General features: G+C 48.4%; 1 protein-coding gene across 1 annotated transcript in view; it reads right to left on the bottom strand.

Moving 5' to 3' along the window:
* The window catches only part of LOC147725803 (uncharacterized), a 443482-nt gene that overhangs the window by 97506 nt on the left and 319228 nt on the right, over positions 1 to 26748 (bottom strand). The window contains exons 9-10 of the mRNA XM_086959980.1: positions 18066 to 18207; positions 2512 to 2618 (exon numbers count right to left, since the gene is read on the bottom strand). Of these exons, the coding sequence (XP_086816106.1) occupies positions 2512 to 2618; positions 18066 to 18207 (249 nt within the window). The remainder of the gene's footprint in view (positions 1 to 2511; positions 2619 to 18065; positions 18208 to 26748) is intronic.

The following is a 26748-nucleotide window of genomic DNA, read 5'->3' as shown; positions in this document are numbered from 1 at the left end:
ACAGAGTTTCTGAATTAAGCAGACCACTCCTACCCAGTCAAGAGATCAGGGCTTGATCCATCACCGTTATTTATCTCACTGCCCCATCCCAGCTCAGAACCTGGCTATATGCAAATCAGTCTGTCCCTGGCCCAGTGCATCATGGGAACAGGGCAGACTAAACTACCAAGCCAATTCTTCACCAGAAAGGAGACAAGCTACCGGGGACCGGTTTCTGGCATTTCAGCCGTCATCAGCCCGGCTTGCTTGATTCCTGATGGTGCAATGAGCTAGGGACTCACGTCTGAGTATACCCTCCCACACTTAGTGTGGATAAAGTCAATTTTGGAAAAGGTGATGGACAGAGTTTCTGAATGATGCAGAATACTCCTACCCAGTCAAGAGATCACGGCTTGATCTACACAGGGCGGAACTGTGGGGTTTCGAGAAACGTTACGTTAGTAAGATCAGAGAACAAGTTTTTTTAGAGATCTGGTCTCGCTCCCCCCATCGACCCCACTAGTCCCGCTCCGTTATGATCTTGGGAGACATCCAATAAATGAGGTGGAAAGGCTGCACCCCTTACTGTTCTGGACACGCCTCAGAAAGACCCCGGAACTATGTCATTACGCCTCTGCCCTGACTGAACGAATCCAACTAGATATAGGCCATAAGATAGTTTGGCTATCCAAATTGAAACAGCTTGTGGGGGACATTGGATTGGGAGAGGTCTGGGTGAGCCAGAATCCACCATCTAAACAAGTTGTAAAGAAAGCCTATTGGGACTGGGTTTCTGTAGTTGCCACAAGAGATCTGAAACACGGTACCCTGATGGAATTTTTTTTTAGATGTTAAGTCTGCCCCTAAACTAGAATCCCTCCTGGATCTTGAGTCCCCGAGAGATGGGGCATTATATCTGAAGTTCAGGTTGGGTACCCTCCTACTTAACGATTTTAGAGCAGGTTGGAGGCAGTCGAAGGAGAGTGACACAGGGTGCCTGGGCTGTGCCTCCCATACGGAATCTATTGCTCATTTTCTCTTCGCCTGCCCAGTGTATGGTCAGGTGAGGAGAAAATGGCTGAAACCCGTTTGTTCTAACTTGGGATGCATAAACTATAGGGAGGCATTTCGTATCCTAACATCTGAGACCTCGATCCCCAGTGTGATTTGTGGGACAGCGAAGTACCTGGGAGGCCTGGCTGACAAGATCGAAGCTTTTTAGGGTGACCGAAGTCCAGGCCAAGGAACTTTAGATTGCCACCTTCCATTGATTTGTACTCTGTCCTTCATGACAAACTATTTTTTAAATCTGTGTCTAGTTTTTACACAATAGATTGTATTTATTATATATTGTGTATTAACTATGCTCTAAATATCTTTATATATTGTGTGAAGGAAATAATGAAGGGCTGTTTTGCTTCGCTTTTCTCTTTTTAATTTGTTGTTATACTTTTATGATATTGTATATCGAATAAAGTTATATACAATACAAATGACCTTTGATCCTGAATATAATGACGTGATGGCATAGGATGTTGACTGTGATTATAGCTCTACAGCCAGGTGTTTGAAAGACACATTTACGAAGAAAGGAACAGTCGTGGCTCTTTCCCCCGGTATTAATCCATACGGCTCACGTACTGAATATGAACGGTTACTGCTCTGATTTACTCCTTATCGCTTGAGAAGTTTTGATTTGCGATCACTTGACAGGAAAAACAGACCTACATCGTTCGGAGTGGCTTAGAGATCGCTCTAGTTCTGGAACCCTCAGGTTAATAAAGTCATAAATGAAACACAAATATACACATCTATAGAGATCCTCTGGGTCAGTTTCTTCGTCCATTGCTATGTTCAGCAGTCATTCACATTTTGCTTCTACCCACTGTAGTGTAGCGTGGAGCCGTGGGTGAGCCCATTGCATCCACTGGCTGCCGTGTGCTGGGGGTGTTTCAACTGTGCCGGGAGGGTACCGTAATTCCAAGCCAATAGCTCTTTCTTTTGCTACTAAGAATTATATTTTTCGGTGACTACATTGACCCTATCAAGAGTTTCTGTACCTGTTCTACGTACACTTGCCTGCTAGGACGAACCTTTACTATGTTATTCAAATTGTATGTGATTGTTATTTTTTATTTCAAAATTAATATTGCAAGCATATGTCACCAAGTTTAGGCAGCAGTTTTTTTTCCCCGTGGCATATCCTTTAAATAAGACAAAAAAAATCTCATCTCCTTGGTTTGCCAATGCTTTTTTCCTATGTAATCACAACATTAAATCATAGTGATGAATTTAAACAAATATTTATTTATTCATTTAATGTTATGAAGTGTGCTGAATGCATTTATTTTAGTTAGTGTAGTCTTCCATCTACTGGAAGTAAACTGTGCATATCAGGGCTTTGTTTACCTTCTGCTCTTGTCACTTCTGTCACCTGAGATCGAAGGGGCGCAGTTGGGACCTTCTGGTGATCACTAAATCACATTTCTGCATGATCAGAATAAAAGTATAGACATCGTCCACATCACCCACCTTTGGGCGGTCTCCAAGGAAGCCGCTGCAGTTGGGGGCACCGCATCTACACACAGCCTTATCGTTACCAATGCATTCCAAGTTGTAGTTAAAGGTGAGCTCCACTCCTAAATGGAACAAAAATACACATTGCAATTTACACATTTTCAAGATTCAAGATTCAAGATTCAAAAATACTTTATTCGGTTAAAAAGCAAGATAACCATGAAAGTAGCATGAAAGGTACAATTTACAAGAGGTAGAGTGGACTTTCTTTTAAAAAATCACGAGAAAGGAAAACAACAAAAGTGAATTCATATATACATTAAAAGCGATCAGTCCGTTTGAATTGATTTACGGCACTTAAAAACTAGTTTTAAAAATTCTGCAATTGAAGCAACCATAAAAACAGTTTCCATTTTCTGGCACTCTGTGAACGCTAGGCGGCATCTATATACATTTAAATCCTTGAGGATAGGGATGATAAGTTTCTTTCGAGGAAGAGTATAAAATTTACAGAAGAATAGTATGTGTATATCGGATTGTTGGGATACATCATCACATGGGCAAAGACATAAATCCTCCGACCAACAATTCATCATGGGAAACGACAATGTCCTAAAAACAATGTTCAATCTAAAACGGGTCAAAAGGTAACGTTCATGATTGGACATATACAATGAAAGATATGGCTGCAATTTCTCTCCACATAAAATGTCCTGGTGGACAGAAACAGTCTTTTTTCTCGCCTCCTCTATATGTCTCTTTTCCTTGAGGTACGCCATACAGAGATTTTTCAGATCTCTTCTAGATATATATTCCATTGATTGTGGGTCCTCAAAGTATTGGGGGCAACTTATTTTTTCTAGAAAGTTTCTGACGTAGCCTATCCATTTAAAATCACTGATATTGTCCAATGCCATAATGTCCTTTAAAATAGCCCGATTAACAACACACTCATCATTTGTCCAAACCCTATGCCAAAGGAGGACTGGCTGAACTTTAATAGTATCGGTAACATAAGGTGTTCCCAATTCAGCATGGCATATCATCGTTGCAGTACTTTGGGGTACGGACAGAATGTGGCATAAAAACTTGTTTTCCATGATTTGAATCGCACTGATATTTGAATACCCCCATAATCCTGCACCATAGGTAACTACAGATATACAGGTCGCATTATAAACAGTTAAAATCTCCTTTATGGGTTTTTTACCTAATTTTTTCATAAAACATTTTAGGGCCATAATGGTCTTAGAAAATAACAAAGATCTAGCATGAATTGCTGTAGTCCATGAGCCACTTTCATGGAACAATATCCCCAGATAAGGGAAGGTAGGGGTCCTTTCTAAGGGATTGGAGTTTACAAAGATTGGCTTCAAATGCTTGCTTGTTCTGGACCCACAGTACATAGATAAAGTTTTAGAACAATTGATTTTCAAATCTAAACCAAGCATAAAAGTATTAAAGGCTGTAACCAAAGTCTGTAAAGCCATTGGTGTGCGCGCCATCAGAACAGCATCATCAGCGAACATCAGTGCAGGGACAGGCCTACCTCTCACCATAGGCATGTCCCTGCCCTCCTGCACGAGGTGCTTCTCCATTCCATTTATATATAACAAAAATAAAAAGGGGGCTAGGACGCACCCTTGGCGCACACCCCGACCAATCCCAAATTGTCTGCTACATTCACCATTGTTCCCGTATCTAACACTAGCAGTGGCCCCAGAATAAAGCTCTCTCAAAAAACATATAATGGCATTGTCTACCCCCAATTCGGCCATAATTGACCATAATTTAGTGTGTGACACACAGTCAAAAGCTGATGATAAATCAACAAAAGTGAGGTATAGACGTTGTTTTTTAACCTTTATATACTTCTGTAGCAAGGTGAAAAGATTCAAACCTTGCTCTATGGTCCCTAAACCCTTTTGGAACCCAAATTGGAAATCACTTAGCACCCCATTATCCTCGGCCCAGCTTTGTAATTTAGCTAAAATCACTCTCCCCAGAATTTTTATAGAAGAGTCCAATAAGGAAATTGGCCTATAGCAAGTACAACTTAGCCTGTCCCCTTTCTTGAAGATTGGGACTATTACCGATGTAAACCAGGTAGGAATTAGGCTATTTGCCAGAGCGGCATTGAAGAGCTGAACTAACAGTGGCCCCCATAGTTCGATGTTAGCCTTATAGAGGTCGGCTGGTATACCGTCTGGTCCTGCTGCCTTGCCCCCCTTAGTCGCCTTCAAGCTTGCTATAACTTCAGGAAGGGTTACAATCAAAGTTCTGGATGAGTCTAAATTTAGCAACCCCCCATCCTGGCCTGTTTCAGGGGGTGGTTCCACGGCCTTATAAAGGGAGGAAAAATGAGCCACCCACTCATCTTCTGAGATGGCAATTTCCATGCGTGCTTTTTGTTCATGTAAAAGGGGGGTGTTAATGACCCTCCAAAAAGCAGCCGGATCCTTTGTTTTAGAGGCAGCGCATAGGTTATCCCAAGCCTCCCTTTTTATCGAGGCCTTCCTGCCCTTCAATGCTAAATTATAGTCCTTCCTTGCAATTCTAATTAGGATTACGTCCCGTGGTCTTTTATGAATTGCATGTCTAAGCTTTGTTAAGGCTCTAGTGCAGTTCCTATCAAACCATTTCCTATTGGACTTTAGGGAATTTTTCCTTACGACCCACAAAGCTTCCTTAATTGTACTAGCGATGATATTAAAATGGGTTATTATTTCACAGTTCTCTGCGCATTCGTCTAAACAGATCGAAAAACTACTCATGCATTTACTCACTATTTTATACAGGAAATCATCCGGGACCAGTCTGCTCCATTTAAGGTTGTAACCGTTTTGGGCACCCAACCTCACGTCCTGAACCATTTGGTTCGGACATTCTCTAGTGTCGACTACAGCAAATAGGTTCTCCATTTTTAATACCTGTGGCAGATGATCGCTCAGTGGTAAGTCCATGATGTTTGCTCTAATCAATCTGCTCGCAGAGCTAAGTGTACATAAACTAAAATCAATAATAGATGAGGCACCCCGCCCAACAAAAGTTGGGGCAAATGTCGTTGTATGATGTGCTAACTCATTTGAAAACCCAAAATTGAAATTAAAAATCATCTCATTTAATGAGTCGCCTAGTAGGGTATGTTCAAAATGCGTCAAATTAACATCTTGTTCCAGCATTAAACCACAGATACCCTTTTGGCCCTTTTTGCAGAGTGCAATTAAAATCACCCCCCCATAATAACATAACTTCAGCCCTCTTGCTCTTATCAAGTTCGTCTTGCATTTCTGAAGTTAGTGTGGCAAGTACGTCCTTAATCATGCTATCTGGACAGTTATTATAGAAGTTAAAAAGAACCATCTTTGGACCCTTCCTTGTGTATATCACTATTTTTTGATAGTAACTGGATCCAGGGGAAAAATAAATTTTATCGTATACTAAGAGATTAGATATGTATACAATCAACCCCCCCTTGGGTCTCCCGTGTGCTCCACCCACCGCAGGGGTAAAGTAAGTTTTGTAGCCATTAAGATGTATCGGCGTGGTGGCCCAGGTTTCTTGAAGGGCTAATATACCCATGTCGGTAATGGCCTCATCCCAGGTTGGATTGGTAAGCTTTTGTTTTAACCCAGCCACGTTCCAAAAGAGCACATTACAGTAATCTTTTTCTACAGGTGAAATATCTACCGTATCCCCTAGTCTTCTGACCAGGCTCCCTTGTATAGGCTCATCCCCCACCTGTATTTCTGGGGTTTCCTCAGACCCTAAACAACTTATAGAACCCAAACCCACAGAATTGTTAAACAGCCGGTCATCTTCCTTGTTCTTAGGGAGTCAGTCCACTGCTTCCAAGCAATCAAACCGGTTGTAACACTGGAAAAACGGAGGAAATTGCAAATTGCCTGTCCATCCTGGGTCACAACCTTGTGGATGAAAGTAAGGAGGCCTCCCTTTGTATTTCACAGTGTTCCAACCATCATCATGCCTCCCATTCCACTGTGTGTTGTGGTAGTTATTTTCATAAACCTGACCAGTATTGCCACCATGGTGTCGTTTGTCCCTGGTCCAGCTCCACCTATTATCCGGTTGTTCGCCCTCAGGGTAAAAGTAGGATAATGACCTAGCGACAATAGACAAACCATAATTTCTTGGGGACCTCGATGTGATAAATTCTGCGGTGCGAGGATTCTCAAATGTTATCACAACACAATCACCGTGTGTCCTTTTTTTATTGTTATACCCCACCCAGGGAGCCCTTTCGACCATAAGGATGTTACTTTTAAAGGCTGGTGGGAGAGGGTAATTGTCATTTAACCAATGTATTGTTTTATTTACAAGTCCCCCATTATTTTCATTTGATTTATTATCAGGTTGGGGGACTCCAGTAAGGACCACAACGTATGGTGAGGCTTCTGGCGGTAGATGTATGTTTCTACGTGTCTCCCTTTTTTCTACATTAGCTTTATCCTTGGGAGTTTGAATGGGTGGCGCTACTTTATCAGTTGTGGTTGGGTTTTTAGGTGTAGGTGTAGGTTTTGGAGGTGGATTAGTGGTAGGTTTTGGAGGTAGATTAGTGGTAACATCGCTTTTAGCAGCTGTGGGTGGTCTATTGATAGTTGATTTTTTTTGTGGTACTTTATTGTTCAAATTGAAGCTAGGGGCACTAATATCTTTATGGATGTTGGTCAGTATTGTTTCCAAACATCGCAGCCTAACCTCTATAGGTTCTAAGAGGATTTTTAGCATTGCAAAGATGTTATTATTAACCATGCTTAGGCTGCTACTGTCCTCACCCCCTCCAGCTTGATTGTCAACTACCCCACTCAGTTCCAAGATCCCCTCCAAGCTACTATCCAAGATGGTTTCATCTGGCAGACTTAGTGTTATGCCCACACTTGCCCGGGGCCCACCTGCGGTATCATTAATATTGGAGTGAGCATCTAGGTTAGTGCTCACATTCAACGGAGTCGGAACCGTCTGAGTTGGATCAGGGATTTTGCCAGTCTGGGGTTTTTTCCCTTTTCGGGTGGTCGTTTTAATGGGCTTTTGTTTAATACTCTTTTGTTTAGGGATTGCCCCCTCCTTCCTCCCCCTTTCAATTAGGGTGCTAGCTATAGTTTCATTCTCGGTTGAAGCCGGGCCATTTTCCAGCAACAAGGAGAGATTTGGGGTTGCCTCCAGGCCTTCCTGCGAGGCTGGTAGGTCAGGGCCCCGGTCCTTGTGTACCATTACAAGTGTTTTTGGAGCGGATACACTGTTAGGTGTGCAAGCTTGTGCAATATGGCCCAGAGAGGAACGCTTTGCCATAGCTAAGTCTTGGGACACTCTTCTATCCATCAGTATGATCCCTTCATCAATGAGGGCATGTGTGCGTACTATGAAGTCATCTAAGGTACCAGTTAATTTCTTTGCCCCAGCGGCTGCCATGCTTCTGGTCTCTGGGTGGTTCATGGCAAGCCCAATAAATAACCCACTATACAGCAGGATATGCTTATGGCTAATAACCAGTACCAATCTAAGTACAACAGGAACTCAGGGACTCACAATGGTATGTTACAGCAAGATTTCGCCAACTTACAGTTATGCAGTCTCGATGTCCTTTGGCTACTTGCAATAGGGCAGGGTGTCTGGCACAGGCCAGGCTCCGCCTAAGAGGGCCCGCCCTTTGCCCGGGCTTGGCCCCGGGCTCAGTCCCGCGCGCGTCCCGCGTCGCGGGACCTCCCGTGTGTTTTTAAGCGCCTCCAGGCGCGTCTCGGGCGTCAGCGCCCGCAGGGGATGCCGGGAGTTGTGGTTCTCCTCCCTCCGCACAGCAGCCACCTGATGTTCCTCGGCGGCGGCGGGAGGGAGGGCAGCCGGTAGATGGAAGATTCAGGCACCACCCCACTGAATTTACTGGCAGCAAAGAAAAGGAAATTGCGAGCGTTTTCTGGTGAGTAGCACAGGGGAGCCTCACATTTTCATAAACTTGCTAACATCAGTATTCTTTCACCATGAAGGATTTCTCATTGAAACTAGTCTCAAATTACAAAACAATAAAAGGGAAAAGGAATATGGTAAGGTGACATCTCCAAGCATAGTTCAGCATAATCCTCGCTCGCTTAATGAAGCCTCGCCTGCGTACTATGGAGACGCGCATAATACGAGCTAAAGAGCTGCAGCTGTTCACCGTCCACACAGGCACTCACACCCAGACAACCCATGCCTGATCAGCTGTCGGCTTAAAGTTTTCATAGCGATTCGTGTGGGGCTTGTTCTCTCTCACGCACAGCAGCTGTCAGATGTGATTTCCTCCCTGGGCAAGAGGAAGTTGCAAATCTTCTCCCTAAGGAGGAAGAGGGAAGGTAGGAGGGATGGGTGTGGGCTGCGGTTAGGAGACTATGGGGGTAGGTGGAGCAAGTGTCCAGCTGGAGGTGGCAGCTCCTGCCCCTGGTGTTATCCCTGTATGAGCCTCTGTTGTGCTCCCTGCTGGCTCACTAGTGGTAAACCTGTGCTTCCTCCGTTAGGAGTGGTGGAATTGTTTGGGCCAGTTGGCATTTGGCCCCCACAAATCCCTAACTGCCAACACCCTAAACTCCAACTGCCACTCTCCTTGTTTGCAGGCAACCTAGGCTTAGGCGCGCTTGTGGGCAGTGTGCACCACCAGGAAGACGGGTAGAGACTGTCTTCTAATACATGTTGGGTCGCTGGGAGACCGTTTCAATTTCTTTTCGGCCCGAAAGGAGAGTACCTGGCCTGACAGGCTCCTTGAAATTATCACAAGCAGAAAACAGCACACCCACGAGCACGGAAGGAATTGGACAGGGAGATTAGATTTGGACAGCATCTTCAGGAAAATCTGGTGGCGGGCGTGGCCTGACGCAGATGGAGTGAACAGCACTGCTCTGAGCTTCTCGTGGAAAGGCCCAATCTGGCACCATCTTGACCCCTTACACACAGGTTTGGGCCTTAAACCCAGAACGAGCATGGCTGCGATAACAATACCTTACTGAACGACGCCTCCTCAACTGTGCAGCTCTGGTATACTGCGGAAATTGGCCTTGAACAGCAGACCCCGTGGACCAAGATGGTGACGCTCGACCGGGGTGGCCCAGGGTATAGAGCCACCTGCCCTTGAAAAAAATGACTAGAGAAAAAGTGCTGCGTTTGGAATTTGATCCAGGCCAGCAGATTGCAGCGGCTCAGATGGCAGAGTTCCCGAGGCCGGGGAACAGGGGCCTAGCGCACGAAGGACTGCAACTCCACTTGGAGGTGAGATGGACTGGACGGGATGAGGACCGGACACCACCTTGTTGCCGGAAGCACTGACCCAGCCGAGAAGACGGCCTACACCTCCGAGCAGGTGTCTGTGCATAACGATCTCACATGTGAGCAGCCTGGCATGTCGGAGGGAAGCGAGATCCGCAGGCCTCCCGCGGGGCTGAACAGAGGTGCAACAGAGCTGAGCACTGAACCAGACTCGCAAGCGAGGAGAGGGAGTGCCAGTAGCAAGGACGTGGGAGGAGGGACACCCACCCACTTTGGGAGATCAATTAGCAGAGGCCCCTGACATACGAGAGGGCTCATGGAGCCGAGGGCATCTGTGTGACGACTGGGGACCGCACTGTATGGGGGGATTAGCCCTGCACCATAAAAACCTGCTGCATAGTCTATAAACGCCCGCTCACTTCAACACTTTGCGATGCGAGAAGCTTAGAGCAGATGCTTGCCCGCTTCCTTCTGGTACACCAAACAGGCGACAGCAGGTTTGAAAGTGCAGCCCGACCTGTACCCACTTGCGGTGGATGGCCCATGACCTACGAGGAATTTTCTCTGCATAGCACTTGACCGATAGATTAGGAGCCGCATGTACAGACCTGGCAGAGGCCACAGAGCTGGACAATAGAGGAGGCGGAAAGGCCCGCCTATATTGCTCAGCAAGCCCTGACCCCAAGCATCCAGAATCCCTGGGTCACTTAAACGAACACCAGTGGTGCTGAGACCACAGCCCCCAGTGCGCTATAGAGAATAGGACCCTGAACAACCCTGGAGAGAAACAGATGACACAAACTAGAACCTGTGCTGCATAACAAGTACGCGCCGTGCCAGAGCTGGAACCCTGGAGAAAATGTCAAGTCCTCCAGAAGGAAAGAACCAGACCAAGGAGAGTCGGGCACAGCGTCATCTGTTGGGAGACCTGCGTCACCAACAGCGAGACCTGCAAATGACCCCACACAGCAGGATATACTGCAAGCCATAACTGCATCTCGGGATGCTTCGGAATTTAAAGTTGACTGTTGGACTTGGCCCTTCTGGCAGGATCACCCCTAAACTTTTTGCTTTGTAAGGTGACTTGGTGTTAGTTGATTTTGGCTTCTGTGCACTTTAACACAGTGTACCAGTGTAAAGTGCGTGCGCACTGAGTGCGTGTGGTGAGATTGGCCTGCCCTCCCATAGGAATGCATGGGGAATATGTGTGTCCATGGTAGTTCTTGATGTGTGGGGAGTGCAGGGGCGTGTTTGGTATGTGTGGACTCGTGTGATTAAATGCTGCGCGATGATGTGCGCAGATTTAATGTGTCTGGTGTGGAAGTGCCACTTCTAGAAGTTGGCATGTCTGTGTAATAAATGTGAATTGACTGTCTGGCTTGTGATTGGCTGGAGCTGGCTGGTGTGCCTGGCTCCAGGAGTCAGGACGGGTCTGCCCAGGTGGTGAATGGAGAGATCTTCATTCTGATGGGAGGGAGGAGTGCACCTGGGACCTGAATAGGGCTGGGCCTTCTCTCCACAATGCTGGCTCCACCCCCTGTGGTGTGTCTGATGTCCCTAGCCGGTCTTGTGAATGGGGAGAGGGGCTGAGCACAACAGAGTGCTCCAAAACCAGTTGCATCTTTTTTTCCCTTAACCCTGCACCCTTGAGACAAAGGGATTTGGTATATAAGAGAGGGGCTGTGACCCCATGAAAATGTTCTTCTGATCCTAACCTGAGGGGGGGCTGCTGCTGCTGGTCACCAGGAGGAACCGCCACTGGGTGCTACCTCCTTGCTGGAGAGCCCTGTGAGCTGTCCCCTGGGCCCAGTCATCCCCCCCCCCCCTTTTGCCTGCAGTCTAAAAGGACTTTCCCCTGGACTTTGTTCTCCAAGCGTCTGGGAAGCGCTAAAACTTCATTGCCAAGAAGTGCTGGCCTTTGGGGATGAGAACGCTTCAGCTTGGAACTACAGCACGGAGCTGCTAGCGCATTCCCGAGGCATTCCCCGGCATGGGGTTCCACCTTTTCCTCATTCTTGGCGCGGGTGCCCACCCCGCTTATTAGCAGTACTTCTTAAATCCTTGGCAGGTACCCACCTTGCATGGTGTGCCTAGCGGGTGCCTACCCTGCTTGGTATTACAATTTCTGAGGGTGCCTACCCCTTGGTTGCCCGAGAAACTTCACCGCCGCCAGCCCGTGGGCTTCCGGGCAGAGTGCTGTGCCCGCCTACTAGCCGCGCTCGGACTGGTCCCCGGCTTTCAGGATTCCCGCCGCATCATCCCTGGGCCGCGCAGGGATTGGTCCCCGGCTCAAGGGCTTCCCCGCGCTCATCCGGGAAGCAGAATGGGCCCCGGAGAAGAACCAGGAAGCAGTCTGCCTCCCCAGCTAGGCTCTCCCGAGGGAGAGAGCCCCGCCCTCCGCCCCAGGAGCAGGACCGGTGAGAAGGAGAGCCCCGCTGCCGCTTGCAGGCCATCGGAGGAGCCCGGTGAGTGCGGGCGCCTCGCGGCATGGGCACCGATTCAGGTGAGGAGCGACCCCGGATGGCACAGGGCCGCTCCCCTGCTCAGTGAGGCACTTTTGTTTTAGAGCCTGAGAGGCTCCCCCAGTACAGGGGCAGTTTCTTTAACGCAGAGCGGCCCCGGTTGGCAGTGGACCTCTCCCACAGTGGGGCAGCATTTCTTGGCGATTTAGAGCCCTGTGGCTCCGGCGTGCTGTGGTGGCATTTCTGTTCTAGAGCCCACGTGGCTTCCACGCACACAGGGGCATGTTCTATAGGTAGAGCCTGAAAGGCTCCAACCTGTGGGGGCATTTTGTTTTAAAGCCTACGTGGCTCCTACACCTACGGGGGCATTTTGTGTTTAGAGCCTGCGTGGCTCCCCTGTCGTGTGTGGGCGCATTTTTGTGTTCAGAGCCCCAGAGGAGAGCCAGGGTGCACGCTGGTGCCCAGGCTCAGTTCCCCAGCCGCCCAGCACTTAGTGGGCAGCTGCATCGTTTAGGCCTGTTCTTTGGCGCACTCTTCTGTTTGCTGCGTGCGCAGCCCGGCCCTGATATTTTGGACAAAGGGCGTTTGAGCCCCTGAGAGGCCACGTTGGTCTGGGGGTCAGTATCTAATGTAAATCTACGCAAGGTGATGGTATTTGTGTTCATGTTGGTAATGACCTGATGCCTAATGTGATTTATGCGTAATGTGCAATGCCTTCATGCTTGTGATACCTCTAACTGTATTTTTAAGCTTAGGAGGTTGTGTTGCCTAGTATAATTTATGCTAGTGAGTTCATGGTTCACTGCGTGATATATGCCTACGGTGGTTAGGATTGCGTAGTGTGTACCTACCTTTTACCAGTAGTTACTGGTTGTGTTCTACAAGTGTTATTTGGTGCTACAATTATTCTACATTCTAAGTGCTATTTCTACTAAAGTGCTATTTCTACTGAAGTGCTATTTCTGACAGTGGCCCATGTTTATTTATTTATTTATTTTATTTTTGAGATTTTTATTGCGCGAACAAATACCCTGGGGTGTCTCGGCGCATATGTAAACTAGCAGGACCACGGTAATAGAGTTCACTGGTCGAACAGCCATGTCTTTACGAGCCTGCGGAAGCTCATCAGGTTGGGTGCATTTTTGATATTTAGTGGAAGAAGGTTCCAAAGTTTTGGTGCAGCCACTAAAAAGCAACGATCTCCCCAAGTTGCCGTTCTGGTACGAGGTACAGGTAGAAGGCAAGTGTTAGCAGATCTCAACAGTCTTTTGGGGGTGTAGACCTGGAGTGCCTCAGTCAAGAATTTAGGTCCTATGCCATGCACTGCCTTGTAGGCAATGCAGAGGGCCTTGAACTTAATGCGGCTCTCTACTCTAAGCCAATGAAGCTGGCGGATAGTAAGAGTGGTAGGTTGGCGGCGAGGAATGTTTAGAAGAATTCTGGCAGCCGCGTTCTGTACTGACTGTAGCTTTAACAGCACCAGTTTCTGGGTGTTGAGGAAGAGGGCATTTCCATAATCGATTTTGGAGAATACCAGAGTGGTAACTAAGGTCTTCCCAGCGGAGGTGGGGAGATAAGGCAGCAGTTTCTTTATTTTCTTTAAAGTAAAGAAAGCAGAGGAGACAACCTTGTTGACATGAAGGTTGAATGTTAGTTTGCTGTCAAAGATGACTCCCAAATTTCTCGCTTTTACCACTGGGACGGGTGGAGAGCCCAGTTGGTTGGGCCACCAGATGGAGGACCATTCTGGGGCGAGGTTGCCAAAGATCATAACCTCGGTTTTGTCCGAGTTAAGCCTTAGGCAATTGGAGGACATCCATGTACTAACAGCAAGCATGGCCTCCTGAAAATTAGCTGCCACTGCTGTGCCGTTCTTGTGGATCGCCAGCACCAGTTGGGTATCGTCTGCATAGGAGGTTAATCGCACCCCATAGGCCTTTATTACCCTCGCTAAGTCCGCTACGTAGATGTTGAATAGCGTGGGACTTAGCGAGGAGCCTTGTGGTACTCCACATGGTAGTGCAGAGACGGGAGAATAGAAGTTGCCCAACTTGACTGTCTGGGTACGGTCGGCCAGGAAGGATGAAATGAGGTCTCTAGCCGAACCATCTATCCCCAGAGCTGTGACACGGTCGACCAAGATAGCATGGCCGACCGTGTCAAATGCTGCGGACAGATCCAGAAGAATTAGGATGGCCGCTCCTCCCTGATCCAAGATGGTTCTAATTTCATCAGAGGCTTTTATAAGAGCGGTTTCCGTCCAGTGTCCCTTCCTGAAGCCAAATTGCGTTTCGTCTAAGAGTTGGTGAGTGTCGACGTACTCTGAGAGCTGTATATTCATCAGAGCTTCGCAAATTTTGGCCGGGAAGGGGAGACAGGCAATAGGTCTATAGCTGACCAAGGCAGAGGGATCCAGGGAGGGCTTCTTCAAAAGAGGCTTAATCACTGCCTTCTTCCACGGGGCTGGATAACAGCCGGTATGAAAGGCAGTGTTGCAGATTTCCATAAGTGGGTGAGAAATCACCTCACTTAAATTAGCCATCACTGAGGGGGGACATGGGTCCAAAGGGGATCCTGACTTGGTGATGGAGATAAGTCTGCTGATTTGATCTTCTGAAGTGTCAGCAAAGAAAGAGAGAGGGTCATGATTAATATGGAAAGTTTCCTTGCTTCTGACAGTGGATCTGGCCCCTACATCTCCACCAAAGGATGCATAAATATCTGCCACTTTGGTAGTGAAGAAATTAGACAGTGCATTACAGAACAGTTGGGAGGGTTCTGCTCCAAGACCCGACGGAGGTGTAGATAAGGAATTGACCACTAAAAAGAGTTCTCTGGCCGAATTCCTGGCATTGTCGATTTGGGTCGAGAAATAAGTCGTTTTCCGGGTGATGATGGCCCTTTTATATATAGTTAAAGCATCTTTGTAAGATTGCTTAGCTAAGGGGCAATAAGATTTCCTCCAACGTCTTTCTAAATTCCGACAGTGTTGTCGGTGGAGTCTAAGCTCTTCTGTATACCATGCCGCTGAGGGCGACCTTCTATTAGGTTGGATGGATTTTTCTGGGGCAACCTGATCAGCGGCGTTCCTAATCCAATCATGGAAATCAGAAGCTGAGGGGACAGGATTGGATCCTAAGGTAGGGGAGGATAATGACAGGATATTTGCCATCTGAGGGATATCAGCATTCTTCCAGGCACGAATTGCTGCCCTACTAGGTGGTCTGGAAGCGGGGAGGTTAACTGGTGAAGTGTCAATAGTGAGTATGATGGCCCTATGGTCAGTCCAGGTAAGGGGTAAAGTATCTAATATCTTGATGAAAGAGTTATTGGTAAACACACCGTCTAGTGTGTGTCCCACCTGGTGAGTAGTTCCCTTTACCAGTTGCTGAAGTCCTAGAATGAGGAGATCAGCAATAAGTTGGGAGGTGTCGTGGTTTCCCTGTTCTTCCAAAGGGAAGTTGAAATCTCCTGGCCCTGTCCTGTGTATATAATCCCCTGTAAATACTGCCCAGTGCCAGTTGGCACAGTGTAATTATGTGGGTATGATCTAATGTGTTTATGGAAATACAAAGGCTATTTTTATATGTAACCTTGTGTGGAGTTCCTTTTTGTGGTGTACCTGGTGTGTTGCTGCTGTGTGTGTGTGTTGCGCAAACGCTTTACACATTGCTTCTGAGATAAGCCTGACTGCTCGTGCCAAGCTACCAAGGGGGTGAGCAGGGGTTATCTTGGCGTGTAACTTCCTTGCCCGGACTAGAGTGGTGCTTTCTTTTTGGCTTTGGCAAAAGCCTTAGCCAACCAGAAATCCCATTTCTAACATTGGAGTGGTGTGGCTCACTGGTTAGAGGCGGCAGACCCGGGAGCAGAGGACGGCCCGGGACCAGGGTTCAATTCCCGACGCGGCAGGGTTGTGGACCTGGGTCAGCAGACTCGATAATTCTCACCTCGGTGCCTACTCTAACCATGGATCACACTCGGCAACTCTAGGCATTAGCTTGCCTCATCTCCACAACGGCCCCCAACATACGCCCGGGATGCCTGGTTTCACCTTGGAGATACCCAGTAGGGACCATCTCACAGAGAAAGCCAGGACGGGTTCCCCAGCGGTCTATGGCGCAGAGATACTCCTTCGGGAGTCGATACTAGCGCGTTAGAAACCCACAATTAAATAATTAATTGACACTATTGGCACAGACCTTAAATTGTCTAAGGACGACCATAAGAAACTGGCAGAGAAAGTGACCAATATGAGTGTACACTTGCCGATCTCCCCCCAGCTATGAATATGATGCAGAAGAACTTGCAAATTATGTAATCTAAAGTGCAAACACTGGAGAATAGCAGTGGATGCCGAAATTTGCTCACGCCGCAACAACATCAGAGTAGTGGGCCTGCCGGAGAAAATTGAAGGCACAAATGCAGAACAATACATGGAACAATGGCTGCGTACAGCATCAGCCCCTGAAGGCTTGTCTGCGTTCTTTGATCATGAAAGATCGCACCGAGTTCCGGCCAGACCTCCCCAACCTGGCGCTCCGCCGCGACCAATAGTGGCAAGACTTCTTTACTACAAGGACCGTGATTGCATACTGGCGCAGGCACGCAGGAAAGGAGAGCTAAAGGTCAACAATGCGACTATGTGCATCTACCGAGACTTTTTCAGGAAGGTCGAGAGACAGTGCAGCCTATCCAGAGGTCAAAAAGAAACTGCAGCAGCTGCCCCTCCAAAATGCAATGCTCTTCCCGGCGCAGCTAAGACTAGTGACCCAGAGTGGGGCGCAGTTCTTCCAATCCCTGTAGATAAAATGGATCTGGCTGAAGACCCAAAATGAGCCAAAGTCTGACATTGAAAGTGGAGGGTGGCATTACCACGCAAGAGCTCCAGAAACAAACGACCGCTGCAGAGCCTGGCAGCGCCCTCTCATGCAGAGGCTCGGCTGGGATGCCGGAGAGCGATGGAGGTCGTAGCCCAAATAAGTGGACGTTAGGCTAGCCAGGTGACACCACAACAGTGATCCCTCCCTCCGGACTCTGAATCAGACCCTGAATCCAATGTGTTGGAGGATTACAGCCTGGAGCTGCCCAAGGTCACACTGCGAGGGGTGAATACTGCTCGGAGAAGCTAAGACCGGGCTGAGAAATGTAGAGGTGGCCAGATCCTGGGATGCGCTAATGCATGACTTACACCCTGACTCGGAGACCCCAGAGGGACAGTCTGGGGAACTGGAAACAGTGTACTCCACAACGGACACATCACCACTAGTCGAGCTACCCATGCAGAACCACTACGTACCGGAAGTAGCAGACTACCGTAATAATTTAACATTACGCTGCCCTCTAAGCACACTTAACATGGATGGTTCCTATAGTATTCATGTATACCACACATAAGCCTTCACAACATTGCTTGCCTTCTCTTAGCATCCGCGCTTTAGGCTCAACGCCCAGCTCCAGTGGGAGTGGTGCTCTGCCTCAGCATGGGACTTCTCCTGGAACACCATACCGGTGATGTGGTTCAAAGGGCTGAAGGGATACTGAAAGCCCTGGCCATGATCTTCATGTTCGGGCCGGTCCTCTACATTTGTTCTGAGTCCTTTTGGCCGTCTCACTCCCTTGACGACGAGGAACGCTGAGCTCGCTCAGTGCATGTCAGAAACCATCGATTACAGAGTCGGTGCCCATGCGAAATATACAGCAAGGGGAGTCGAAGCACATTTTGTGACTCAAGAGACTTCTTCGAACAAAAACAACTCGCAAATGTCTGAGCCCAACACTAGATGGAAGGAAAAGGAATGTATCTGTTGAGATGCAGGCTGTTCCATATTAATAGAAAACAATTAGGTCACAATGTCTTACCAGCTGGAATATCACATAGTGCAAAGAGGCCGACTCGGGTGCCCCCATTCACCGTCCACTTCTGGGACTCGCAGTTGGGCTGGCAGCTGTGGTTCATGAAGCGGGAATAATTCCCTTTGCGGCCAGCATCAATAATGTGGTCCTGAAAAACAAACCATAAAAGGAGTAGACTTGTGAATTATGAGATCGTGAACCAGGATATATGAAGATAAAAAGGAAGAACAAAGACGAAGGGAAAAAACACATCTCAAAGGTCGAGCACTATTTCATCACCTTATAGCCTGAGAATGAAGATGAAGTAGTCGTGAACTGTCGCTTTCTATAGGTGTCAAGAAAGGTCCAGTAAGGTCTGCACGGCTCACCTTAGGCACAACCCAGCCAGTAGGCACGAGACAAAAGAAAGAACACTAACGAATGCTTATAAGAAGCTAAAGCATAGTCGGAGCCATCGGCAATTATAATGACGAAAAAGGAAACATCTCTTTAACGTGACCTTATTCCTACCCAGGGGCTCTCTCAGGGGGATATTCAGCGGGAAAGGAAAATGCTACTTACCAGTATGTGTCTGATCTTGGCATGTAGGGCTGCAGAGTCACACACTAGTGCATAGATCGCCAACTGGTGGTGGGCCTGGATGATTACACTTTGTTGTTGTCTTGGAAGAGTCTTCGTATGGCGGTGACTCCTCCTACGAAGCATAGTGCGCATGGGCATCGACTCCATCTACAGATTATTTTTCGCCATTGGGAAAATGATGGAGTTGTGTGAGAACAGAAAGATGTCCATATGTTGTGTATCTAATTAAGATAATACTGGAACAGAAATAGGTAGCCGGGGAGGCGAGTGGGCGTGTGTGACTCTGCAGCCCTACCTGCCAAGAACAGATAAGTGGTAATACTGGTAAGTAGCATTTTCTGTTCGAGGCATATGGGCTGCAGATCACACACTAGTACATTGATTGCATCGCAGTTCTCTCCCTTAGCGGCGACCACCAATTTATGTTGCAGTAGTTTGAAATAGTGTTTTGAGTACAGCCTGGCCAACACTTGCACATTGCTTTGCTTGCACATCTACACAGTAGTGCTTTGTCAATGTGTGCAGTGTAGACCACGAAGCTGCTTTGCAGATGTCATTAAGGGAATATTTCCTAAAAATGACATAGATGCCCCTAGTTTACGGGTGGAATGAGCCCTAGGGGGAATGGATAGAGTGCACTTTGCTTTTTTGCTAACACATTTGAATGCACTTGACAATCCACCTTGCAATCCCGGTTTTTGAAATGGGATTACCTTTATGTGGAGGAGAAAGGGACATTACAGAATGCTTTGTCCTATCAATGTAGTAGAGAAGCGCTCTTATGACATCTAATGTATGGAGAGCTCGTTCAGGAACTGTTCGAGGTGGGGAGAAGAAAACTGGCAACTCAATAGACTGATTGAGATGGAACAGTGAAATGACTTTTGGAAGGAATTTGGGCTTTGTCTCTAGAACCACTTTGTTGGGATGGAGTTGCAAAAATGGTTCTTGAATTGTTAATGCCTGGGTCTCACTTACTCTTCTGAGTGAGGTGATAGCAATTAAAAAGGCAACTTTCCATGAAAGGAACTGTAAATCACACTTATGCAAGGGTTTAAATGGAGGACCCATACGTCTAGTGGGCTCAATGTTTAGATTCCACACTGGTGGGAGTGGTACCCTGGAAGGAATTATCCTTTTTAGACCTTCCATGAATGCTTTGATGGCAGGTACTCTGAATAATGACAGATGTTGACAGATGTCTGTTCTGAAGGTACGCTGCTACAGCAGCAAGATGTAACCTGATTGAGGAGTATGCTAAACTACATTTTTGTAGTTGGAGCAGGTAACATATGATGTTTTGTATGGGAACATCTAGTGGGTTAATGTTATTTGTGCATTAAACAACAAACCTTTTGTACTTGGCAGCATAGCATGCCCTAGTGGTGGGACGTCTAGCTTCTTTTATAACATTCATGCAATCAGGCGGGAGATAGATATATCAAAATTCCAAGACCTTAGGATCCAAATCGCTAGATTGAGCTGCTTTGGGTCCGGATGCATGATCTCTCCAGGGTTCGGAGTTAGTAGATGTGGGGAGTTTCAATTTTTGATGTGGTACCACTGAGAGCTCCAGTAGCACTACTAATGGAATGAGTGGGAGAGGTGGAAAAGCGTACGCAAATTTGGTTGACCAAGTCATCCATATCGCATTGCCTTTGGACCGTGGGTGTGGATACCTGGCGGCGAAGCTTGGGCATTTGGAGTTGAGGTGTGTGGCGAACAGATCTATCTCTGGTTGGCCCCATTTGTGAAAGAAAGGTTGAAGAATTTGAGGATGAAGTCCCCACTCGTGTATCTGTGGTCTTTGACGACTTAACAGATACGCCACTTGATTTTGAACTCCTGGCAAATGTTCTGCTAAGAGAAAGATTTTTTGAGAAATGGCCCACCTCCATATGCTCTGCGCCAGCCGGAAGAGCTTTAAGGAGTGTGTTCCTCCCTGTTTTTGGATGTAGTACATGGCTGTCATATTGTCGGTGCGCACTAATACAGCCTTGCCTGATAGGTAATGTTGAAATTACTTTAGAGCTAGAAAAATGTCTAGCAACTCCAGATGGTTTATGTGGAGTAGCTTTTGTTGTGGTGTCCATGTGCCCTGTACTGTGTGCTCTGCTAAATGAGCTCCCCATCCTGTAAGGGATGCGTCTGTGGTTAGCACCACCTGTGGAACTGGCTCTATGAACGGCCAGCCTTTGAACAGGTTTTTGGTGTTCCACCACTGCAGAGAGTGATGTGTCGGGTCGTCCACCACCACCAGATCTGTTAATTGTTGTTGAGCCTGGTTCCACTGGCTCGCTAAGCACTCTTGCAGGAGGCGCATTTGGAGTCTTGCGTGTGGTATTATGAAGATGCAAAATGCCATCAGTCCAATTAAATGCACGAACACTCGAGCTGGTAGTGAATGTTGCCGTTGGAATTTTTGTATAAGAGCTTGCATACTTTATATCCTTGCTGGATTGGGGGATGCCAGTGCTTTGGAGGTATCTATTGTGGCACCCAGATACTGTTGAGACAGGGGTGGTTGGAGATGTGACTTTGTCTGGTTTATAGTGAACCCGAGTTTGTATAACAGGTGAATGGTCTGGTGCGTGTGCTGCACACACTGATGGTATGACTTGGCTTTTATTAGCCAGTCGTCGAGGTATGGGAAGACAAGTATGTTTTCCCTTCTCAAGTGTGCTGCTACTACTGCGAAACACTTTGTGAAAACTCGAGGTGCTGTAGTCACCCCGAAAGGGAGTATTGAACTGGTAATGTTGACCGTCCAGTACGAACTGAAGGTACTTTCTGTGAGCTTGGTGGATGGGAATGTGGAAGTAGGCGTCCTTGAGATCTAGGGTGGCAAGGAAGTCGCCTTGTTTCAAGGACCTGCTGTAATGTGACCATGTGGAAGTGGTCGGATTGTATGTAAAGTTTTATGGGTCACAGGTCTAGTATAGGTCTGAGGAAGCCGTCTTTTATGGGAATAAGAAAATATAGGGAGTAAACGTCTGTGCTTAGGTGGTGTACTGGAACTGGTTCTATTGCATCTTTTTGGAGTAGAGCGGCCACTTCTTGTTTTAGGAGCGTGAGATGTTGCTGTGACATGGGACGCTGCCTGGTGGTATTGTTGGAGGAGTGGAAGTGAGCTCCAGGCAATAACCTGACCAAACTATTTGTCTCACCCACCTGTCTGTGGTGATGGAATTCCAGACAGGTAGCTACTGTTGCAATCGCCCCCCGACAGGAGTGGAATGGTCTGGGGGAGGGGAGGGAAGTCACTGCTTGGGAGTGGAGGCATTGCGGTTGTTGTTGCCTCTGCCTTTAGTGTTTTTCCTCTATAATAACATCCATTGGGCGAGGATTGCGTGGGTGCCTTGTAAGAAGAGGAGGTGTTATCTGTTTGAAAACTTTTGGAGGAGCCTGTGAGAAGTTGGCCCGATATGCAGCGTTCGCTATTCTAGCGACCACTATGCATCGGTCCAAACGACCCTTATGGTGATTGGTTGTAAGTCAACCTTAGACCAGCAATCCTAGTAGCGTGGATACGAGCAGTCTTCAAGCTAAACTCTAGAGGGCGTGTTAAGCCAGCTGTTATACCATCACATACCCTTTGAACACCAAGTGAAAGGACACCACACAAGTGTTATGAAAATAAACAGTATATTTATTAAGAATCACAACAGCCCTGTACTCTTTATGAGGACAGGGTACTAAGCACAGAACAAAACTCTTAGGAAAATACTTCAAGTGCACAATTAAAACAAGTGCCCGAGGGCACGGAAAGTTCTAGTGGTCTCGGGCGAACCCGATAAGGCAAGTCGGAAGCGAGGGACTCGGGACCCTAAAGTAAGGAGGCTATGCGGGCCCCGAAATGCCGAAGTTACCTAGCCACGAGGCCTGCGACTGCACAAGTCTTACAGGCGTCGGGGGTCTTTGCTGACGAGCCAGGAGCCGGAAGAAAGGAGTTGCTGGCCGGCGACCAGTGATGAATAGTTCGTAGAGATCCAAGCCTGGATCAGTGATCGATGATACCTGAAAGCAGAGGGGACCAAGTTCGTACTACTAGCCAGTAGTCAGAGGGTACCAGGAAGGCACCGGGTGGCTGTCACCTCGACTAGGTGAGTGGGCGACGCTAGGCTCTGCAATCTCACAAACCAGGAGGCGTTGTCGGCGACCAGGATGGAGGTGCGAGCTGTCCCACAAAGGTTGATGCTGTCGGCGTCGCTGGGCCCAGGATTGGGGCAACAAGCCTTGGCAGATTTCAGGGCCACGTGGTGGGCCTAAAATGGCGTCTTGAGTGGACCAGGAGGGTCCGGGATGCTCCTCTCGCAGAAGGGAGCAAAGGCCAGTCTGGAGCAACCAGACCAGCAGCGTTGGTTGTCGGTTGTCGTCAAGAGAGTCACAAGCCAGCGGCTAGTGATCGGACAACGGGCTGAACAGCGAGCAGAAGGGCCCCACGCAGATCGTGGAGATGCTGCGAGGCGGCACTTCGGTGCTGGAGCTGCTCAGGGTCGGGGCTTCTCGGACCCCAGAGCACTCACCAGAGGATTCCTTCGGTGGTTGTGCTGTTTAAGAAAGCGTGCAGGTTTTGATGATGGCCGGTCCCTCGAGGTCTCGTCGCACCCACAGATCTCAGCTGAGCTGACGATGTGGGTAGAGGTCAGAGGTGCCAGGGAAGCCGGTTCTCGTCGAGCTGGGCAGTCGGATTCCTGAGGAAGGACTTGCAGCAAACCGCAGAGTTCTTAGATGGTGCCTGCGGACGCAGGGTGACTACTCCTTAGCCACAAGGGAGAAATCTTGAGAAGAGTCTCGAAGTCCTTTCGTAGAAAGTATTCTTGATTCAAAGATGATCTAATTTGGAAGGGTCCCCGCTCCGGCCTTTATCCTAAAGAAAGGGGTGGGTACATGACTAGGTCCTGCCCTAGGGGTGGGACCAGGAAGGGGGGTAGTTACACCCCTCTCCCCTGCCGGACTTTCCCCAGGTCAGGGGCTGCGCGACCCTGGAACTGGTTCTAACCGGCAGATGCGTAGTGAGCACCGGGGTGCCACTCCGCAGTCACCTTCTCGCAAAGCCCTACCTACCCAGAATACACAAAACCCTGTCTGGGATGGTGCGAACACCGCCCCTGACAGGAAACCCTTTGTCCAAGCTCTCCTCGCTGGAAGGACTCCCAGCAGCAGGAGGTCAGACTCGTGTCTGTGGTGGCAGCATCCATTTTGTGGAGCTGAGGCTTCAGTTAACTTTAACCGGGGTTCACAGTTACGTACATGTCGTGTCCCTCTAGAAGGGCGGAATGCTAACCTCGTCGCCAGAATTGGTGAGGGGGCAGCATCCCGATTCGTATGACACCTTACTCGACATGTCTTGATAACGCTATACCGAAGTTACCGATATGATACGCGTTATCATGGAACAGCCATTGGGTCTTGGTTCCGCAAGCTGCAACCGGGCTCGGCTCGTGCCAGAGCCCAATTCACACGGTTCCATGCACTCTGCCTTCAGGATTGTCAAGGCCTGCCATAGGAGTGACTGATAGGAACTCGGGTGTCCATTGTAAGGTTAGATATAGGGATACTATACCTAAAGCAACAAGCGAGTACGCCACGTTGCCCCAGCTGTCGTGCAGCCAGTTGTGTCAGATTTAGATGGCCATCCAGGGGTGGCATAATACATGCTTCAGCCCCTGGTAAGCCCTGGGTACACCGATGCCCTGAGTTACAGGGTCTGACAAGGTGGCCTAGTTCCAATTGGGTAATGCACCTAAGGTACACGCATCAATTTAGTGAGAGAACAGCTAGGCTGTGGGTCTGATTAGCAGGCCCACAGCCCGAGAAAGTCGTAAACCAGTGAAACAAAAGCAAAAAGTCCGGGTGATCATAGGATTGCAGACCCTACTCTCCTACATGACCCCCCCCCCCCCCCCAAACGTTGGGACAATAAACTAACCTTGACCAGGTGAGTCTTCTTGTTCTAAGTGGAAATACCTGGAGAGCCCATCTGCATTGCCATGATCAGTGCCAGGTCTATGCTCCACTGTGAAGTCCATCCCCTGTAGGGAAATGGACCACCTAAGCAGTTTGGGGTTTTAACCCTTCATCTGATTTAGCCATAGGAGGGGCTTATGGTCGGTCTGAATCTTGAAATGAGTGCCAAACAAGTATGGCCTCAGTTTCTTCAGGGCCCACACCACAGCGAACGCCTCCCTCTCTATAGCTGACCAATTTTTCTCTCTGGGGGTCAGCCGTATGCTTATAAAAGCAATGGGCTGGCCATTACCATCAAAATTCAGTTGAGATAGAACAGCTCCCACACCCAACTCAGACGCATCTGTTTGGACAATGAATGGTTTGGAGTAGTCCGGACTCTTGAGGATAGGTGCCATGCACATGGCCTGTTTTAGGTCATCGAATGCTTTTTGACAGCTCGCTGTCCACTGAACCTTTTTTGGCATTTTCTTACTCGTCAGTTCATTAAGCGGAGTCACAATCGACCCGTAATTTCTGACGAACTTTCGGTAGTAACCAGTCAGGCCCAAGAAAGCTCGAACCTGAGTCTGGGTGGTTGGAGGAGCCCAGTCCCTGATTGACTGTTTCTTGCTCTCCAGTGGTTGAACTTGGCCTCCACCGACAAGGTGGCCCAAGTACACAACCTGTGTCTGCCCTATCTGGCACTTGGTAGCCTTGATAGTGAGACCTGCTGCTTGCAGCGCCTCTAACACTTTCCGCAGGTGGACCAGGTGATCCTCCCAGGTGGAGCTAAAGACAGCAATATCGTCAAGATACGCCGCACAGAAGTCATCCAGCCCAGTGAGAACGTGATTCACCAACTGTTGGAAGGTGGCAGGTGCATTTTTCAAACCAAAGGGCATCACCACGAACTGGTAACGCCCACCAGGGGTAGAAAATGCGGTCTTAGGCTTGGCGTCCTCAGCTAACCTGATTTGCCAATACCCAGCTGTCAGGTCAAACGTACTTAAGTAGTTGGCCGAAGCCAATCTATCGATAAGCTCGTCTGCCCTTGGTATTGGGTGGGCATCAGTCTTAGTGACTGCATTGAGACCCCTGTAGTCTACGCAGAACCTCATCTCTTTCTTACCGCCCGGGGTGTGAGGTTTCGGCACTAGAACTACGGGACTAGCCCAGGGGCTATCCGAGGGTTCAATGACTCCCAGCTCCAACATTTTCTGCACTTCACTTTTGATGCAGTCTCTAACGTGATCGGGCTGCCTGTAGATTTTACTCTTGACGGGCAAGCTGTCACCAGTGTCAACCTCATGGGTACACCAATTGGTCTGACTGGGTGTTAGAGAGAACATATGCCGGAAGGATTGAAGAACCTGTTTACAATCCTCCTGTTGATGTTCGGAGAGGCTGCCACAAAAGACAACACCTTCTACCGATCCATCGTCAGGATTCTGAGTGAGCAGGTCAGGGAGAGGGTCACTCTCCTCCTCCTGTCCCTCATCTATGGCCATGAGCAAACTCATGTCCTTCCTGTCGACATATGCTTTGAGCCTGTTGACATGGAGCACCCTGTGGGGGCTCCGGGGAGTTCCAAGGTCTACCAGGTAGGTGACCTCTCCCTTTTTCTCCAGGATGGTGTAGGGCCCGGACCATTTGTCCTTGAGTGCTGCTGGGGCCACTGGCTCCAACACCCACACCTTCTGCCCGGGCTGATAAACAGTCAAGACAGCCTTTTGGTCATGCCAAGCTTTTTGGAGTTCTTGGCTGGCCTTAAGGTTTTTGGATGCCTTCTCCATGTACTCAGCCATCCGCGAGCGGAGACCAAGCACATAGTCCACTATGCTGGTTGCAGGCTTTTTGAGAGGTCTCTCCCATCCTTCCTTCACCAAGCACAGGGGTCCTCTTACAGGATGCCCGTACAAAAGTTCAAAAGGGCTGTAGCCAACCCCCTTCTGTGGGACTTCTCTGTAAGCGAATAAAAGGCAGGGAATCAGGACGTCCCATCTACGCCGCAGCTTTTCAGGTAGTCCATGAATCATCCCTTTCAGGGTCCTGTTGAACCGCTCAACAAGCCCGTTGCATTGTGGATGATAGGGTGTAGTGAACTTGTAGTTGACACCACATTCCTTCCACATAGCAGTCAAGTAGCTCGACATGA

This window comes from Lissotriton vulgaris, chromosome 3_1 (genome assembly GCF_964263255.1).
Source record: "Lissotriton vulgaris chromosome 3_1, aLisVul1.2, whole genome shotgun sequence".
Classification (NCBI taxonomy): domain Eukaryota; kingdom Metazoa; phylum Chordata; class Amphibia; order Caudata; family Salamandridae; genus Lissotriton; species Lissotriton vulgaris.
Note: the sequence above shows the minus strand (reverse complement) of the source record. Positions and strands in the feature narration are given on the sequence as shown.